Source organism: Notamacropus eugenii, chromosome 4 (assembly GCF_028372415.1).
Source record: "Notamacropus eugenii isolate mMacEug1 chromosome 4, mMacEug1.pri_v2, whole genome shotgun sequence".
In the NCBI taxonomy this organism is placed as follows: Eukaryota; Metazoa; Chordata; class Mammalia; order Diprotodontia; family Macropodidae; genus Notamacropus; species Notamacropus eugenii.
The window spans coordinates 459,645,341-459,666,026 of record NC_092875.1 but is presented as its reverse complement, the minus strand read 5'-3'; the positions used below and the strand labels follow the sequence as shown (position 1 = coordinate 459,666,026).

The window sequence follows — 20,686 nt, the reverse complement described above, 5'->3', positions numbered from 1 at the left end:
TTGAAAACACACAGCTTATTAGTTGCTGACAGAATGCTTCAGCGACTCAGCTCGTGAAAGAAATCTGATAGACTTATTGATTTATATTCAAGCTTTGAAATGAAGGCAAAAGGTTCTCCCTTTCCTGTGAGTGATGGAGAGATGAAGGGCAGAAGTGGTCCCAGCTATTATTGTCTGGTATTGACAAATCAGTCTTTGTTGCTGCTGCCGTCCCTCCAGACACTTGAGTGAATTCAGTTTCTTACCTACCTGCTCCCACCCCCCACTTCGATTTGTTGACATCAAAGCATATGGATGGTCAGACGACTTTTAAAATGGGAACAAAATAGACCTGATAAGCATGAACCTAGAAGTATATTCACACTTTCACCACAGAGTCTGGTTACCACTAACATAACGTGCTTGAGGGAAAAAAAAGGAGGAACCTAGAACAATTTCCCACACTGGTCTCCTGGATTTATGAAAATGAGAGGTTCCAAATGTCTTCATGGGAAAATTCATTATGAATTATCCACTTTGATTAAGTAAATTCTGACGCATCCTGGAGCATGTATTTATCATTTGGAATATTATTTTAGCATCACCCATGGTACTTAATTTAGTACTTTGCATGTTGCAAATTAGAGCTGTCCAAAAGTGCAATGGGATTTTCAAGAGTGGTGGGTTCTCCCTCCTTGGAGATCTTTAGGCAGAGGTCGGATGACTAGTTGTCAGATATGATGTCTTTGGAATTTCTTTTGTAGTATTGGACTAGCAGGCTGCTGAGGCTGCTGAGGTCTTCTTCACCTCTCAAATTCTTTGATTCTGCGAAGGATTTAACATCACCAAGAAACCCGTAAAAAGTGTTCAATAAACGTTTGTTCATTTTATTCAGAATTTTTAAATGGACAAATGAAAGTTTTAGAAGGAAGCACTAGACTCCATAAAACTGTCATTTTCTGAAAATCTTTGTCAGTGTCTCATAAAAGTAGAGATAAGAAGACAAAGATTTTCAAGTCAGCTTTTTTTCAAGTTTTCAAGAATGTTTACAGCTTGACTCTTACAACTTGGGTTATAGTTAGTGACCAAAACTGAGCTTCCAACCAAGACCAGAACGTTTCCTCTGTCACTTAGAGATATGACTCCATGTTCATGGATGTAATTAGATGAAGCCAGCCTGACAGTTCAGAGTAATGGCTACAATAGAGAACCCAGAAAGATGTGGAGTTGGTTCCAGAGCCTCTTTGAGGGCAGATACACAGGCCTAGTTCCAGATACCATTCAGCAGAAACTTGTGGAAAGAGAAAACACTCCAGGAAGCAGAATGGAAAGGAATATGGAAGCTGCAGATATGGAAGGTTCTCAAAACTGTCCCTTGTATTCAAAGTCTTTTCCTCTTCACTCTCTGGGGTGTTCTCTTTCCATGGACCTCTGCCAAAGAATATCTGAAATCAAACCTGCGTATCTCTTTCTGAAGAACCACTGGCACCCACTCTTTCACTCATGTTTATACAACACCATGCTGCATTTAGCATTCTTTCCACCAATTAGCTTTTATATCTCCTAGGAGCAGAAATGGACAAGTGCCCAAGGCTTGGGTGAAGGCTCCTTATACCCACATTGTAATGGAAAGATTACAAGAGACCTGCGTCTATATCTGTTAATCCCTGCCCCTGTAATTTGGGAGGGAGGGATGATTTCATTGCTCAGCATCTAGGTGGCATGGTGGATAGAGTGCCAGGTCTGGAGTCGGAAAGACTTCTCTTCCTCAGACACTTGCTAGTTATGTGACCCTGGACAAGTCACTTAACCCTGTTTGCCTTGACTTCCTCATGTGTAAAATGATCTGGAGAAGGAGTTGGCAAACCAGTCCATTATTTTTGCCAAGAAAACACCACAATAGGGCCAATGAGGTTATTGTGAAGATCAGAGTAGACTATGCGATTTGTAGTAGTAGTAGAAAATAAATTAAGGCCATGTAAATCACAACTCCCCCAAGCAAGATGTTTATCTTCTTAAGTACCCCAGGATTACTCCAAGTCCTTTGGAACTTTTTTTGCTGTTGAATGCCTGCCTGGAAAGCATGTACCTTTTCATTAGTGTTAGAAAATTGATGGTGTAAGCAGTCATAATCGATCATCATCCTAAGCTCCCACACTACTCACTTGATCACTTCTGTGCAAAAATATCTAGGAAGAAATGGATTTTACATTCCAAAATTTTGTGAGGAGTGCTTGAAACAGTCACTTTGCCATAGGAGAAAATGTAGGAATGAATAGTGGGAGGTAAGCCCCTGATTAATCCAGCCTCAAGTCAATCACAAGCTGGTGGCCTTCCAACACTGACCCTAACACCATCATTAAAATAGCACCAGAAGCTGCATTCACAGCCAGCAGCTTAGAGCATCTGTGTGTATATATTATGAAGGTGCTCTAGGTTAATAACTTCAGCAGGATTCATGGTAGAAAAAGTAAAATAAAGGCTTTCCCAGCTGTGTTTTTCTGCCAGTTTGGTTTGAAAGATATTGGGATTATCGTTGATTGACATTCATCTAGGCCACTTTGGGCCTGTTACCATGAAAAATAAAGACATCTATAAATAATGGGAATGATGCAGTACTTACCTTAACTTTGAAGCACTTTGTTTCAAAATTTCATATTGAAAATGTGTTTAAATACAGCTTTCCTCTGTATTTTTGTTAAATATATGTGTGTATATACACACATATATGCACACACACACATATATATGTATGTATATATATGTGTGTGACAGAAGGTTGTCATGGAGACTGTAAACACCCAAATAATTGCCTCCTTATCAAGAGAGTTCCCAGCCCTATAAACCTTCAAATCCAGCTCATCTTTCTTCAGAGATTTCAGTGAATGGGAGGGCTCCTGTCTCTGCCTCCAAATTAAAGGCAGTGTGGAGAGCTGCCACATTGGGTGCTAATGAATTTTCTCAGACTAATCTCCACAGTAATAAGAACTGGAATCTGCCACTCACTTTCCCAGGAGGTAATAGTTCACACACCATTATGTTGCTCCATTAAAATAGCTTCTTAGCCGGTGGATTGTCTGCTACTAGTCATTAGGGAGGTGTGACCAAAGACACAGAGTTGAACAAATGACGCCATTTCATTTTAATTGTTCTCCATTTTATTTTTATGGCTGAATATGTACCCACTGTGTAGAACACAGACATTTTATAGAGATCCTGTGTACCATATCAGTAGGAAAGGATGAATGAAATGATGAGATTTGAATGATTAAGGGAATTTTTTAAAAGGTAGGACCCAAAAACATCCTGATTCATGAGTCTGAAAAAAACGGAGCTTTATTATTGCCCTCATTACTTCTCTGGCCAGCATCCTTACCTCAGGAATATTTTACTTGTGACATTTGACTTTTATGTCAAAGCCTCATGCCAAAAGAAACACTGATGAGTCTCATAAGGGTGGCATTGAGGAGGGAAACTCTGGAGACTCTGAAGAGCCACGGGGTAGCTACTTTGGCAACTGAGCCACCAAATCACGATTACAACCAGTTACTGGATCATTTTGACAACACCTCTGTGAATGTGCTACCCTTTGCATACAGAAATGAAGCTTGCTCCCCATCCAAGTCTGGTGTGCTTTCCCAGCGGTGGTGATGGATTCATGCTGAGCCATTCACACACTCTTCCTAGGCCTTCTTTGTGTTCAAGGTCATGCATTTGGGAGATGGATAGCTGAGAGTAGGCTTGCAGTATCTGGCTCCTGGACAAAATTTTTCTCTTTGTGAAGTTAACTGATCCACAAGGAAATTGAGCCCATAACTTTGGCCTCATTAGCACTGCCTCATTAGCACCATGTTCTAGCCAACTGTGTTAATTGACCCAGACTAGTGGCCTAATTATGAATAGTGTTAGGTCTTCAACTTGATTAGCTTATGTTGTTAGGAGAGCTATCACTCCAGTAAAACTTGGAATATATACTGGCAATAAACAACGAAAGCAGATTTTAAAACAATACATAACTATTTGAATATCATTTCCCAGAATTAGAATTCACCAGTTAATCACCAATTAGAAAAGAATAATGAATTATAAAATTTCAAGTTATATAACGAAGGTTTCTTTTTAGAGGTAATAAGGGAAATGGCTTTAGAGAGTTCAGTTTTTTCATAACAAAATTATTCATTATTGATACTTAACAAATTTGTGTACAAATTTGAATTTGAACTAAAAAACTATGATTACACTTTCATTCCTCTGCTCTGGGTATTGTAGCTTTCAAGTATGGAGAAGGTATGTATGAAAAAGTTTAGTAGTAGTATGGAGCATTTAGTAGGCTCCACAGGTTTTCCCTTATTATTATTATTATTTTTTTTAACAAACAACAGCTTTCTTGATTCACAGATTACAGAGTTATAAGTAGTACATTTTTCACTTAGGGCAAGCCGGTCAGAATTGAGTTTCTGCCTCTCCTCCACCTTGGGGTGTGACTTCTTAAGGGAAGAGTCAACCTCAAGATACACCGCCAAAGGACTGGCCATTGACAAGATGACAGGAAAGGGGTGCAGACAGCAAAAGGAAGGTTACTCTGAGACAGTACTACCCTAGACCAAGACACCAGTGGCCCTATGACAGCACTAACCAAGTTCCCTATGTGCTTTATAAGAAAGAGAATATTAACTGACATTTAGACAGTGACCACTTTAAAGTACTTTACATACATTATCTCATTTCATCCTCCCAACAGCCCTGTGAGATAAAGGCATTAGACATTATCATTATTATTGCTACTTCAGCTAATATCAGATGAAAACTTTGAATCCATGTCTAACACTGGATCCACTATATCAGGGGTTCAGGAGCATAAAAACTGAAGTATTTGGCCAGTCGGATCTGATAGTCTGCTTTGTTTATGCTGGGCTCTAAAGCTGATACCAAGCATAACAATTTTGGTCAGCTCTTTCCACCTTTTTTAATGTCGTGGTCCAGGGGAACTTGGCAATGAAGAAGAAAAGAAGGAAGAAAGGGAGGAAGGGGGAAAGGAGTGAGGGAGGATGAAGGAAAGAAGAAAGGAAAAATGAAGGAAGAAGGGAGGGAGGAGGAAGGAAGGAAGGAAGAAAAGAAAGAAGAATGGAAAGGAGGAAAGAAGGAGGAAAGGAAGGAAGGAAAGAAGGAGGGAAGGAAGGAAAGAAGGAAGGAAAGAAAAAAGAAAGGAGGAAAGAAAGGAAGGAAAGAAGAAGAAAAGAAGGAAAGAAAGAAAGGAGAGGAGAAAGGAAGGAGGAAAGGAAGGAAGGAGAGTTTTGAAGTTTTGAAAGGCAGCATGGCAGAGTGGAGAGCGGGTTAACCACTTATTATTTTCTCTTATTTCTTGTCATCTGTTTGCTATTTTCACATAGCAAATCACATTCTTTGTAGAGGCTTTGTATTTAAAATTCCTTGATTCAATTCACAGATAACAGATTTCAATTACAAAGTAGAAAAAGGCATTTTGCATCTTGATAATTTTTAGGATGCCAGATAAAAATAAGATAATTTTGCAAAAACTAAGATAGTTGGTCATCTGACATATATAAAACTACCAACTAAATTTTAGTAGTTGACTAAACAGATATGTTCCCAATGCACTGAATCATAAAAACAAGACAAAACAAAACATAAATGAACCTAGATTTAGAGACTTCAACCCCCAAAGAGGAGATTAAAGTCTACAAACTTAGGAATACATATTTTTAATTGAATTGCACAAATGTTTGTATATATGTATACACATACATGACACAGTCTAATATACAATACCTACCTCTGAACATATATGTAGTTGTGTGCATATATGGATGTATATCTATAACACACAATATGAACATATATACAAGGTATCCCAAAAGTCTTAGCACAGTTTAGTTAAAGCACTAAGACTTTTGAGACACCCTATATGTATGTACTCATATTTGCACACATATGGATGACACCGGACATTCATTCCATGGAGCATAAATATATAGGGATAGGGCATTACCTATTGATGAAAAAGCATAGAAAACCAGAGGCATCCATGTATGCCAACCTTCCCCCATCACGACGGTCAAAGAAAATTCACCTCTGGGCAGAAAGAACCTCTCAGTTTACTTTAAAGGGAAAGAGAGCTTCCACGAGTGCTGTTTTGCCTTTCTTCTGAACTTGTAGTTTGGGAGTCCAACAATTTTTCTTGGGATTCCTGTGATGAGGGAGAGGGGGAAGGAGAGACTAGAGACATCTCTTCCTCAGTGGCTGTATCAACTGCTCCCACTTGGCAATGAGAGCATGTGCTTATCTGGGGAAGCCTGAGACTGAATTTTAGGGCTCGAGATGCCTCTTCTTCTTTGTATTTCTTTACCTTAGCACAGGTGACCAAGTAGCAATCCCACAATGAATGCTTTCAGCTTCAGTGGCCATCCTTTGATTTGGAGAGGTTAGGAGTTCCTGGGATCATCTGCTAGCTTCCCAGAGGAGATACTCTCTGAAACAACTCAGAGGATGTGACCACTGATGGTCCACAGAGTGAGAGAATCCTCCTGCTCAGGGGCCATTCCTCTTTGACCCAACCCCTCAAGTTAGAGTGGGGGGAGGAAAAAGGGCAACCAACTAGGAACCTTTGTTCAGTGATGCCCTTTTCAAGGGGTAAGGGCCAATGCTCTTGCTTGTTTCATTGAATGGCCACTGCAACGTGCATGTGTTTATGCATGTCTGTATATATACATATATATACTAATATGTATATACACAAAATATGTAAAATAAAATAGAAACATACATGCATCTATGTTAGTTATATGAGTGTGTATCTGTATATGTGTGTGTCAAATGTGTCTCTACTGTGCGACCTTGAGCAAGCCATCTAGCTCCTTTTTTTAAAGAAAAAATTCTAGCTTTGGTTTTTCTGTCTGCTGTTGAGGTGCTAGACAAGAGATGAAGAAATTAGGTTTTATTTTTTTTGCCAAGTTCTTCAGGCTCCCTGCCATTCATTCAATCAAGTTTTGTGTCCAAGACATTGTCAATGCAAAAGTGCTGAGGATCCCACAATCATAAGAAGGAACTTGTGGTGCAGAAATCACACAAGATAGTCAATTTCTGACCGAACTAAAGCTGAATTTTAGAAGGGGAGAATCTGGGGAGACAAGCAGTGATAACAAAGAAAGTTCCCATTATCGATCTGCGCTAGAGACTGGAAGTGGGGCTGTGTGGGAACGTGAATGAGAGAGAAAAGCTGAGATTTTCTTTTGTTTTGCAACAACAAAAAAGTGTGTGTTCAGGGGAAGCCTATGTTTGTGGGGAAGGAACAGTGAAGAGGAAAGCTGGAGTGAAGTTGCTCTGTGGCTGGAGGGGACAGAAAAGCACGTACCAGAAGTTCAAAGGATGCTTGTGGATGTACAGTATTACTGAGTCAACTGAAAAGATTTCCACACAGTATATTTCCTCTTATGGGGGGAGGAACTTCCTCCTTGTTTCCCACTTTCTTAGAATTCCTTCTTTCTATTAATGACCTATCCCTAGAAGCAATAAGGATAAGCTGCCTAAATAAGCATCCTACTTCCAGACTGAAGTAGAAACTTAGAGAAAAATAAAGACCACTCAGTCTCTTAGATTAATTTTCAAGGTGGCTGATCTAAGAATAAGAAATGTATTTTTATGGAACAAGTGACTAAGAAACCCAAGGCAATACGTAAGTAGTGTGTCATCACTAGTTTTGACAACTTGGCCTCAAGATTGCTCAAGATTGGGTCCATCCTAATTCAATCCAATTCAACAGGCATTTTTAATCAAATTTTTATTGATACCTTATATTTTCACAGCACAATTATTTATAAATATACTCTAGCTCTGGACAGCCAAGTGGCACAGTGCCTGAAACCAGGAAGACTTGAGTTCAAATCTGGTCTCAGACACTTACTAGCTGTGTAATCCTGGGCAAATCACTTAACTCTGTTTGCCTCAGTTTCCTCATCTGTAAAATGAGCTGGAGAAGGAAATGGCAAATCACTCTAGCATCTTTGCCAAGAAAACCCCAAATAGAGTCATGAAGAGTCAGACATGACAGAGACAACTGAACAACTGAACATCCTTCCCCAACCTGATGAGTTTTTCCTTGTGTAATATAGGTCAATAGGAAGTACAAGGTGGTGAGGAGGGGCACGGTTTGTATTTTCTTCACTTCTCACTCCCAGACAGAAAGGAGGTGAAGTGGAGACCCTCACATACCAGGTCTAACTCTGTCAACTGGACTGGCTAAGACTTCACCTCCTTGCCTCTTCTAGATCCCACCTTTCCTCCAGGAAAAGGGAAGAAGGGGATTACTTCTCTCCAAAAGAAATAAACCTTAGTCAATGAGTTTTTTCTTTTAGTGGAAATCTGAAGGAATTTTCAATTCCAAGTTATAAGGTTCAGTTTATTGGGATATTCATAGAATCCTTCATAAGACTAAAATATAGTTGAGTGACCCAGGGGTCATTTGCCTCCTAAGCCAGAAACCCATCAGCAGTTTGATCTCAAGTAAAGAAAAACCCAAGAAAATGGGAGCAAACTCATTTATAAAAGTTCTATCAGTTTATTACCACTAATAATGGAGGGGACTGGGGAGGAAATAGGAATTGGCATTTCTTTTTTTAGCTCCAACTAAGAGAAGATTTGAGATAAAGAGAGAATGTTTACCAAGATTTGCCCTAGCTCCTAAGGCTGGTCACTGACTCTGGTGAGTCTGTTGTGTGCTGAACATCAGTTGCATCACTCATCTGCACAATTCTCTCTGTGCCATTTCTCCACCATCTTCCCTGTTTACCTTCAATGCCCCATAAAGAAGTAAGCACACCCTTCTCATGTCTAAGAAGGGAAAAGGCTGCATTTCCCATGATGCTCAGGTATCAGCCAAAATATTTGCCCCATCAGGCAATCTTTGGCACTGGCTGCACTTGTGGAGAGTTGTACATTCCTGAGACAGAATAACAAAGGGAAAAAGAAGGAAATTTAACAAAATCAACCAACTTATCCACTGTATCTCTTAGTTTATGCAATATTCCATACACACAGTCTACCACCACTACAAAGAAGGGAGTACATTTTCTCAGCCATCCTCTGTAGCTGGGCTTGGTCATAATAATTTTGTAACATTCAGTTTTTTTTTTAAGTGTTCTTTCCATTTATATTTTTATAGTCTCGCTTTTTGTATTCCTGGTCCTGTTTACTTCTTTCTGTGTAAGTTCACGTATCTCCCCAGGCTTCTCTGAATTTTTCATCTTTGTTATTTTTTATAAGAGTATAATATTCCAATATGTTCATGTAATCAATTTAAGCCATTTCCCAATTGATGGGCACCCACTTCATTTTCAATTCTTTCAAAAAGCATTTGAAGTGCTTATTATATGCAAGGTACTGAGCTAGTCATTAAGTGTACAAAGATAAAACTGGTACCTGTCTTTGGGGAATTTGCATTCCATTGGGTAATGTGTGTTCATCCTTCCTTGCTGAAGAAGACCATGCCATCAGAGAAATAATGACATGACTCGCTCTTGACTTTGTTTTGAGTGAGGGAGGGCTGTTGAGAAGCTAGGTGGTACAGTGGAAAAAGCTCTTGGCTTGGAATCAAAAAGACACTTCTTCATGAGTTCAAATTCCATTGGCACTATACTAATGGAGGAGGAGGGAGAGAAAAAATGGTGAATAAGAGGACCAGGAAAAGATTCCAATTCCAAGTGACTCCTGAGCAGAGCCTCAGGCAACTTTATTGTTGTCTGTCCTTCATTTTTGAAGAGGACAATGACATATCACAGAGTGATATCTTGTCTCATGTGTGATTTAATTGAGGCAGGGTTGCTCTAAGTCATCAGCCTCACTTTCTCTTCCAAAGTCATTGAAGTCCAGTGGCAAGATGAAAATCAAGACAAGTGGCAAAAGGCCCAGGATGTGGTAGATGACCTTGACATCTCCAATTTCTGAGCAGGGTCTATGCATTGTGGGAACAAATTGTTCTCATCCACCCATTCCACCAGGGATGCCTTCATGTGCTTGGGATAGACACCCCTGGCTCCCAACTCACTGATAAGTTTGAGGTTGATCACTTATGCTCAACCTGGTTTAGCCTACTTGCTGAGATGGTTTATGGGAGTGTGGTCACTGCATATGCTACAACTTTTTGGAACCACAGGTGAGAGTTGAGTGGCAGGTAGACACCAAAAGTGGATGACTAGCTCTGAAAAGAGCTTGGCAAGCCCTCATATCAAAGGTACTAGTCCTTTGTGAGGTAGATGATATTATCTCCATTTTACAGTTGAGGAAACTGAAGCATATAGAAGTTAAGTGACTTGCCCAGGATCACATAGCTAGGGACTATCCAAGGCTGCATTTGCACTCAGGTCTTCCTGATTCTAGGCCTAGCACTGTAACCATCTAGCTGCCCTATAAAAACATAGAGAAATTTACTTTGCTCACCTTTTCCAAAACAATCCACTAGATTGACTGGTTTTTATAAGACAACCTTCAGAAGTTTTCCCTCAGCTTATACCCTGTGTGTGTTTGAACACTTCTTTGTTTGTGTATTTTCAGGTCGACACATGGGAAAAGTGCAGACTAAAGAATGAAGTGACATTTGAATTATTTCAGAGAAGCCATTAGTGTCAAAATATCGTGTGCTTTCACACTTTCAGTAAAAACAAATGAAAGTTTAGCTTTCTATAGATTATATAGATTATTATCTTAAATCACCAAAGGCCTGGAATTCTTTTTAATATTTTTATTTTAAAAAAATCATTTTAGAAGAAAGTCTGTGTTCTCAAGCATGCATAACAAACATTCGTTTTTTGTGAAAATAAATTCATCTTTTCCCATTCAAAAACACCACCTGAACCTCCAAGTGTTATGGACATTTGCTTCTATACCAAAGCCTATGTGTTAAGCTTGTGAATATTAACCACAGTACAGGTTCCCCCTCTTGGAAGAAGAGTAATGAGACATGAATACACAATGAGGTTTTTCAGACATGGCCAGTGTCTTGATTTGTTTTGCATATCTATATTTGTTACAAGGGAGAATTCTCTATGGGAGGGATAGAGAGTCTTTAGGGGGTTATAGTGATACATAAAAAAAGAGCACAAACAAAATATTAATCCATCAATCATTCATCAATAATCCATCCAATCCAATAATCCAATAAACCAATAATCCATCAATCCATCAATCTATAAGTACTTATTATGCATCCACTGTAGTGTGCCAGGTCCTGTGCTGGGCTCAGGGGTCACAAAGACAAAGATGAAACAGGCCCTGCCCTCAAGTAGCTTAATTCTATTAGAAGTAGTGACAGGCACCCTTATGTGGCCTTTGAACCTCTGCAGGTGGATATCTCCACTCATACTCTCAATGGCAAGTTGGGTCCTCAGAGGAGGAAGCTAGTTCTAATCACTATTCTCACTCTACTCGGAAAGACAGTTTCCTAGATCAAAGCTACTTCTTCCGATCAGGGTTTTAGGGTTATCCCCTGACAAACTAGGGGCATTTTCTAAAGTGGTCATGTCTAGACCCCATTCTAGTGTGACCTCTTCAGTCTCAATCACCGGAGCTAGTTAATATATCCTCATTATCTTTGATTAGTATTATTTACCCAATTAATATCAATTAGCCTTTACCAAAAAATATTTACTGAAAAACTAGAGTAAGTATAGAAGTTACAAATCATTTTTTCCCCAACATCCATCAACCTATTCTGTTCAAAGCTCCTGTCTCCCTAGAGAGACCGGGTTCAAAATTAAAGTGGTTTATATAAAACATTTGCCACCAAGTCACTTCCAAATTCAATATAGTCATGGATGTTACTTCTTCATTTGTAGCAAGCAACATGCGAATGTCAATCCAATGCTGGGTTATATGGAGGAAACCAATTGGACCTTTACTCCTCTTTGGGCTTAGCTGTCTACAAACTCTGGCAGGAACTTCAGTTCTTGGACCCTTGGTGCTCTCCTGACCTCTCTCCAGACCTCAAAGTTCCCAAGGCTGAAGCCTCCTCCATTCTATCTGCAATAGTATGTCATCTAAGTCAGGAAAGAAAAGATAGTAGGACTATGAGTCATGGCTTCAGATCACCTGGGTGGGGTGTAGCCACTGGTGTTCTTCCCACCCAAAGGCTTGCCACAGTTATTGCTTCCTTCCAATGTAGCAGAAAGAAAGCAAGGTAGAGTTTTTGGGGTCTTGTGGGCATGCTCAGTGATCTTTTTTCACCACATGGTAAGTGGTAAGTGAATCTAAAACAGCCACAGAAGGAAGGAAATAAGGAAGAAAAGAAAGAAAGAAGAAAAAAGAAAGGAAGAAAGAAAAAGAAAGAAGATGGGAAGGAAATAATATATTTATTAAGCTCCTACTATGTACCAAGCACTGGGCTAAACACAGTACAAACAGTATCCTCATTTAATACTCACAACAAGACTGTGAAGTAGGGGTTATTATAATTCTCTTTTTACAGCTGAGGAAACTGAAGCAGAGGTTAAGTGACTTACCCGCTATACAGCTATAAATGCCTGAGGCAGGATCCGAACTCAGTTCTGCCTAATTCAGTGCCCTATCCACTGAGTCCCTCAGCTACCTCTGCAGGTATCTTGTCCACACTTCAAAAATCTATATTTTTGGACCCTCTATCAGCCTGAGAATGCTATGTTTGTTCATAAAGGTTGGACTAGTCCTTCAATTACACATAAATGCAAGGTAATTTATTTTTTGTTTTTGGTGAGAAGCAGGATGAGATGGGGGGGTGAGGACAGTACTAACGACTGGAATGGTCAGGAAAGGTCTTATGTGTGAGGGGGTAACATTGGAGCTCAGCTCTGAAGGCATTTATTTAGGCTAGCAGGAAGCAAAGGTGCATTCTAGTCATGGCAGGCCAGCCTGTGCAAGAGCTGAAGGTAGGAGCTGTAATGTCATGTGCAAGGAACATCAGGGAGGCCAGTTTGGCTGTCCTGGAGAGTGTGTAGAGGAAGAGTATACAATTATCGTAGAAAGATAGGTGGGAGCCAGATCGTAAAGCACTCTCAATACCAAACCAAAGCATTTGCATGGGGTTTTCCAGGTAATAAGGAGCTAGTGAAGTTTACAGAGCAGGGGAAGGATGTGACCAGGCCAGTGCTTCAGGAATCTCACTTCTGTAGCTATGTAGAGCATGGAATAGAGAGGGGAGAGACTTGAAGTAGGGAAACCAGTCTGGACTAAATGATAATAGTCTGGATGAGAGGTGGTAAGGCCTAAACTAGCCATAGAAAGGGATCGATGAGAGAAACATTGTGGAGACAGAGATGTAAGGTTTGACAATTGATGTGTGGTGAGTTGACAATGTTTATTAATTTTTAAATTTAAAATTTAGATTTGAATAAAAATTAAATTTACATGGCTGGAAGGATTGAGGTGGCCTCAACAGAAAAAGGGAAGTTTATTAAAAGGATGTGTTTAAGGGGGGAAAATAATGAGTTTTGTTTTAGACACTGTTTTAGATGTCAGTGGGACATATCATTCAAAATGTTTGATAAGGAGTTGGTAAAGGAGGTCTGGAACTTAGGGGAGAAACCAAAAGAATAAAAGGCCTTTAATAAATGCTTTCTATGTGCTAAGCTAGGGGGACACAATACAGAAGCAAGATAGTCCCTAGTCTCCAGGAACTTACATTCTAATAAAGGAGAAAGCACATATAGAGGAGTGGGAGCCAAGGAAGAGAACTGTGGTCTTTGAAGTCACAAAGACGGTGAACAGAACAGTAGGGCAGTGAATTAATACCTCCTTTGCAGAGTGGTAGTTCTGATATGATTACACTTTTTAGAGCAAGACCTGGAAGAGAGAGAAGTTATGTAGAGTAAGATATTAGATAATATCTAAGCTAGGGCTAGATGTATAGATTTAGAAATCATCTGATTGGAGGTGATCATCAGATTCAGGGGAGTTGCTGTGATTGGTGATGAAGTATAGAATGAGAAGAGGGTCCAGGATAGATCTTCGGTGTTCATATGTAGTTTGGGGTAGTGGTGGTGGATATATGTGTTGATGAATCAGAGGAGATGGAGAAAGAGTGATGAGACAGGTAGAAGGAGAATGGAGTTATGAAAACTGAGAGGACAGAGAGTACAAGGAAGACAATAGTTAGCAAATACCACAAAGGGGTAGTGAAATGGCCATTGAATTGGGCAATTCAAAGAGATTTTGTAACTTTGAAGAGAACTGCTGCAGTGGACTGCTGAGGTCAGAAAGCCAGATTGCAAAAGATTTAGAAATAAGAGGAAAGGAAGTAGAAACAGCCAAGGTAAACAGCCTTTTCTATGAATTTGGCTATGATGAGGAGGAGAGATGTTATTTGATGGCTCGAGGAGATGGTAGTGTCAAAGAAAACTTTTGCTTCTTTAATACTGGGGAGACATGGATGTGTTTTTATGCAGCAGGAAATGAGTTAGAAAAGAGTAGAAAGATTGAATATTAGAGAGAAAGCTGAATGATAATGGGAGCAAACTCCAAGAGAAACGCTGACAGGATGGGATCGAGGGCACAATCGGGGGGAAGGGTGTTGATAAGGAAAGCTTACCATGACTACCATGACAGCATGACTGCTGCATAAAGTACAAGAGAGTAGGGGATGTCAAGAGCTTTGGCGATAATGGGAAGGGGACAAGAGGAAGAAAGGGGGTGAGTGCTGTAGGTGGCTTGAGAGATAAAGACATTTGTAACAGTTACTATGGAGAGAGGATAGGGCATCAATAGAGGAATAAATTAAGCAAAACATTAAAGGTATATATTCAGAGTAGGGTTCAATCGAAGGTACTAAGAAATGAGAGGCTGCACCTTCTGAACGTAAAAGGCCCTTTAAATTCATATTGCCTCTCCAGATGTTTCCTGGTTTCTTGTCACACTTGAACAACCAATTCAAAATATTACAGCCACCTCATAGAAGGACCTGAAGTGCAAGAACAGGTGAGTTACTTAACGAAGTATAAGTTTGTATTCAATTGGAGACAAAGACCTCTTTACAATTAAATCCAATGTGAAGAGGAAAAGGCTTCCATTCATCAGCCTTCAGAAGTTTCTTCTTCACTTGATATAAGATCAGCCCTTTCAATGAATTTTTCAAAGAGTCTTTCTTGCAAAACAGAGATCTTGAAAATAGACTATAATGACATCCTGGAGGTCATCACTGCCGTGGGCTAACCAGCCTGCAATGGGCTGGCTTATTTGGAGCCAAGAAACACAGCAGCCCCAAATAGATCTAAAAATTAAAACCAAAAAAAGTGTGTCACAAGCATTTGAAAAAGTGTTTGAGAGACAAAGAAAAAAACTTACTATGAGAGAGAGGCTACACCCGGCATTGACATGAGCACAGGCAGACCAGCCTGGGCATTTGCCTAAAGAGAAGCTACTTTTGACTGTCTAAAAGTCAGAACCCTAACTAGGGTGTGGTAATTGGTGCTTTGATTCCAGGACTATCATGGGGTGAGGAGGCTGGAGAGAGGTGGTTTAAGTTTTCTCTTTAACTGGAATTACAATGCCTGAAAGTCTTTGGTAAATTCTCGTCTGGGTGCTTTCATGAGTGTCCCCCTTTCCTTCCCTACAACCACAGCATCATCTTCCACCCTTGCTACTCCTGACCCCTTAGCCCATATTCTCCCAGCGGTTGCTTATATCTGCTATTTTCCACCTTTTTACTTCCTCTGGAGGCTGCTTACGGGACTGCAGTCAACAGGTGAAGACTGTCTTCCATGGGTCCCAAAGGGCCTCCGCCCCTTTCAGTTTTTCCCAGAGTTGCCCCAATGTGAGTGTACTGTGAAGATCCCATTTCTTTCCTACCTTACCATGTAACCCTCCAACTGCTTCTTACTCCCCTCCTCGCAGGAAAGTTTAAGATGCCAATGGGACATAGAGTTCAAGATATTCAATAAGCAATTGGTAGTGAACTGGAATTCAAGAGAAAGAGTGAATGAATAAAAAGAATTTATTAAGCAGTTACTGTGTTCTAAGCTCTGGAGATGCAAAAACAGAAACAAGACAGTCCCTATCCTCAAGGAGCTTTTATTTTAATGGGGGAGAAAACACATAAATGGGAATGCAGCCAACCAAGGGGAACTGTCTTCATTGCCCTGGCCCTCCCCCAAGACCTGGGAATGACTTGGGAACACTGTAGAACCTCAATGGCCATTTTTCTCTTTCCTTCTCCCCTGCCCCTCTCCCCACCTCTCACCCTTCCTCAAAGGCCAGGATTCTGAGTTATAGCTCTGTCTTCAGTTTTGTATCACTAACAGGACTGGGGTTATTGTGTCATGTCATGTGAAATCTACTGACTCAGGGACAGTAGTTCTGAGTAAATTTGCCCTGCCTTCTGAGACTTCCCAGGACTTAAAGGGAGGGGAGCATCATCATGGTACCTGACTTGTAGTTTTCCTATACTGATACTCTGAGAGCCGCCAGTAGATTTCTATCTACTGTGAGGGACCTCATGGTCTATGTGAGTATTCAAAGGTAAAGAACAGTAGAGCATAGAATTATAAATGACCTAGTCATTGAGTCAGGGGACGTGGATTCTAGTACTAGGTGTGCCAGCTGCCTGGTTATATTGGATTATAGGCCTCAATTTTCTCAACTGTAAAATCAGGCAGATAGATGAAGGGGTCTTTGGGTTCCTTCCAGCTCTAACTTTCTATCATACCATGAACATGAGCTATTGTCTCCCTTTGTGCTGATGGTCACCAAGTTTCTAAAGTCTTAAATGTCATCAGAGGGTTGTCAATGACTTTGGCTAGGGTTCATCTTAGCATTAAGTCAGACATGATCTATCATCTGAACTGCCATTACCCAATTAAGACTCTCACTGAATAACCATTCAGTTTTTATGAAGGATACTCAGTTTGCTAGAATATACAAGGCAGAGTATATATAGTAATCCCTGATCCTTACATATGGTAGGTAGGATTTTTTTTGGAGGGGGAGGAATGAAGGGGGTTCAGATGTGTGATTTCATCACTCCCAGTATGGAAATTCCCTTTTCTAATTCAGATTGGCAATTTATAAAGTCTTAGAAAGTTGTCTGGGAGTTCTGCAAAATTAAGTGACTTGTCCATTGTTGCTACCACTAGTATATATCAGTCAGGACTTGAACTCATGTTTTCCTGACTTCAAGACTAACTCCCTATCCACTATACTAAGCTTCCTTTCTAGATGCTTAGTATATAAAAAGACCAAATTTTCCATAAACTAAAATTTTTTTTATATTTTTAAAAATGAATACCTTTTGTTTTTACACACAATTATTCTAGATGTTCTCATTCTACCCATGAATTGAAACGTCCCCCCTCCTTGTAAAAAGAATTGGCAAAAATAGATGGTGAGTACATTTAACAATGTTCACAACCTTCTGACCCTGTAAGCCCCCATTTCTCTCACAGTCATGAAGTATGATAAATCCATTTATTATTGAAAAATTAATTTTGATTAAGTTTCCAAATCCATTAAAGAATAGACAGTGTCCTGCAAGGTTTTAGAAAAATTCTTGGGGGACAAAATTTTCCTTTAATGTTTTTTAGCTGCCTAGTTTGGAGCAGACCTGTTTCTTACCTTATTCCCTGTCCTCCCCCAAACCCACCTTCCAACCCCAGAAGATACAGACTGCTACCTTACAAATAAAACCAGTCACCTTTGTTCACTTGATGACCCAGGCCAAAAATACCTCTCGTGACACCCAGTTATTCATCTGCAACAGCTATCTATTAATCATGAGAATTGGCCATTTCCAGATTCTAGCTTGTGAGTTACTTCGGTTACTTTCTCAATCTCCAAGTATTGACTTAAATTCCTCAGGGAAAGACTCTTTGGTTTTTGTCTTGAGGTAAACTCACAGACCCAATTTTTAGATCATTAGTAACGACAGAAGAAGAAAGAATGACATTTCTATATCCCCTAACTCATGTCAGTTAGGTCAAAGACATCACTTATCGCTTAGAGACAGCTATACCTTTCTCTGCATTATTAGAGCAGACTGATAATAGAAACCCCCACAATTTCTCTCCACAAGGCATTTATCAAGCGTGTGGTTTAGCTGTTTTATAAGCTTCTCCCTATGGCCATCTAGTTCTTTTTGATTTATGCAGGTACAGATAGTCATAGTCAAATATTATCAAAAGACATTTTGTCAAGGATGGAAAAGAGACAGGCTCACACCTAGATAAGAAAAGTAGAAGGACAAGTCAATACATTTTTTATTATAAATTTTTCCACAGCAAAAGTGTGGTGGCTTGACTAGTTTAAATGATTGTGAAAAGGAAGGGTTTTGCCTAACTTCTGCCAACAGATATGTCCTCGGAAGACTTTTGTAAATCAAATCAGTTTTTAAAGGAGCTGGCTATCTTAAGGATCCCCACTGGTGAATCTTTTTTTAAAAGTAATCTGTGTGTGTGACATGAATAATCACCTCCTAAAGATCTGTTTTGTAAATGCAGGGTTTTTTTGTGTGTTTTGCTTTCTTAAAGTGACAAACCCTTATCCGATGTGGGTGGGTATGGAGGGGTGGGGTGGAGAGGGGAGATGTCTCATCCACAACTTTAGTGATCTGAGGTCCAACAGTTATGAGTTTGTATTTTGTTTTGGCCTGAACCTGTGATTTCATTCAGGTAAAGAGAATCTTTCTATCAATGTAAATTAGCAATTGTGCTTGACTATAAGAGTCTTTAGAGGGATGCTGGAGGGGACTCGCCAGTTTATTTCAAAGGAGGCACTGAGCCTCCTAACTCTATGTCTGTCTCTCTATTCATTACACACACTGTCTCCCTACCAGGTTGCACAGGGAAACTCAAGTCATCGTCACAGGAGAGCTGTTCTTGTTGTTCATGCTTTGCTTTGAAAGATTGTCTAAACCAGGTCAAGGGTAACTGAGAGCCCTAAACCTCGCCCAAGCACTTGACAACATCCTCCAGTGGAATGGTCTGATGAGAACAATTTGCTCCAACAACCATGAAGGTGGCTGTTGAAGGCTCTGCCAAGCATTTAAAACTTGGTCAGATATAGAAGACACCAACGTCACCCGCTGCATGCTGGACCATCACCAGGTCTTTTGTCTTACCAACAGGAAAGTCATCTCTGATGGGCGGATCATCTATAAAATTGGTCCTCAGTCAGAATATTTTGCCACCAGACATCAACCTCTATTCCCCATGCCGTAGGACGATGTCTTTTTGAGCCATCGTTGAAAGGAAATGGTTTGAATTATGTCCTCAAGCACACACACACACAGACACACACACACGTGGATGTGTGTAGAGATATACATATATTTACAAGGCACTTGGCACAATGCTTGGCACATAGTAGGTGCTATATAAATGTTTGTTATTATTATGATTACTGCTATAATTCCTATATTTAAGTGGATTGCTAAAGTTAACAACATGAAGCCATTTTTCTAAGAACTAGTCTATATTTGCAAATATAAGCTGTTTTGTTAAACATTGCATAAAACCAAATTTTTTTGATAATTTTTGTTGTTTTTCTCAAGATAAAATCACAACCAAACATTTAAAAATAACTATTTATATACTTCAAAACATTGCTCCTCAGTTTAAGTGTATTTCCTTTAAGTCACCTCTTTCAAGAACTAATTATTTTCAGATACCAAGAACCTTGCATATGCATCTAATAGATTCTGATATAATGCCTCATATTTGTGTCACACTTTCAAATTTGTCAAAAAAATTTTACCTCTTATGAAGATTCTTAACTTATTAAGAACCTCACAATCTACTAAGAGCAAGCATTTTGACACTTGAGGAAGGAGAGGCACCAGTGGATAAGCTAACACAATTTGTTAGATGCAGAGGCGAAACTTGAATTTGGGTTTTCTGACTCCTGCCCTAGGTTTATTTCATTAGATCTTTCAGGAATTCAGATTTGCTTTTTTATTTTTTGTTATTATGATGTGAAATTTATCAAAGCACTATGCGAACATTTTAGACTCTCCACGATGCAAAATACATTTAGTAAAATGCCCTCTCTTTCTTCTCCAACAAGACTTTGCAAAAATTTTTTCCTTACTATGGATACTTAATCTACTGAGTTCACTTGTACAATCAGATTCTTGCTTTCTAAGAACTATTAGATCGACAACAAACATTGCAGAAGCTTTCAGAGGCTAATAACAGCCTCTGTTCTTAGAAACAGGAAGGAAAGCTCTGCCAAGATTAAACAAGTCCAAATGCCGAAAGGTTCAAGGTCAGTTTGCAGCAGCAACCACAAACTTTGATTGGTCCTAACATTGGCAGTGTCAAAATTGAATGAACCATTTCTTATATGTTACACAACCATTAAATATACATAGGAAGCCCTAAAGCCAGACAATATAAGGAGTCCTGTTTCAACTGGTAAGAAATCAGGTTCGAAATAAACAACTTAAGTCTGGTAGATTGAACAATGGATTTCAAACACCTGAATTTTCTTCCTTCCTGACGCTAACATACCTGAGGCAAGTCAGCATTGGGTCAGGTATCGGAGGGCAAGTTAATTCATTTTTCCTGAAGTGACTAAATTGAGTATTATAGTATGTCATGTATACCTCTTTCAAATGAGACCTTAAAAACTAAAGAAAAGAGTGTCTTGGCATAAGACTCAAGAAAAATATTACACAATTTCTTCTTGTATATAGTGGGATAATTGTGTCAGTTATAATAAACATTCTCAAATGTCCAAC

General features: G+C 39.6%; 1 protein-coding gene across 1 annotated transcript in view; it reads left to right on the top strand.

Moving 5' to 3' along the window:
• Positions 1-19,457, top strand: part of XRCC4 (X-ray repair cross complementing 4) — a 426,434-nt gene extending 406,977 nt beyond the window's left edge. The window contains exon 8 of the mRNA XM_072606222.1: positions 18,782-19,457. Within this exon, the coding sequence (XP_072462323.1) occupies positions 18,782-18,875 (94 nt within the window). The 3' untranslated portion in view covers positions 18,876-19,457. The remainder of the gene's footprint in view (positions 1-18,781) is intronic.
• Positions 19,458-20,686: the final 1,229 nt, after the last annotated feature.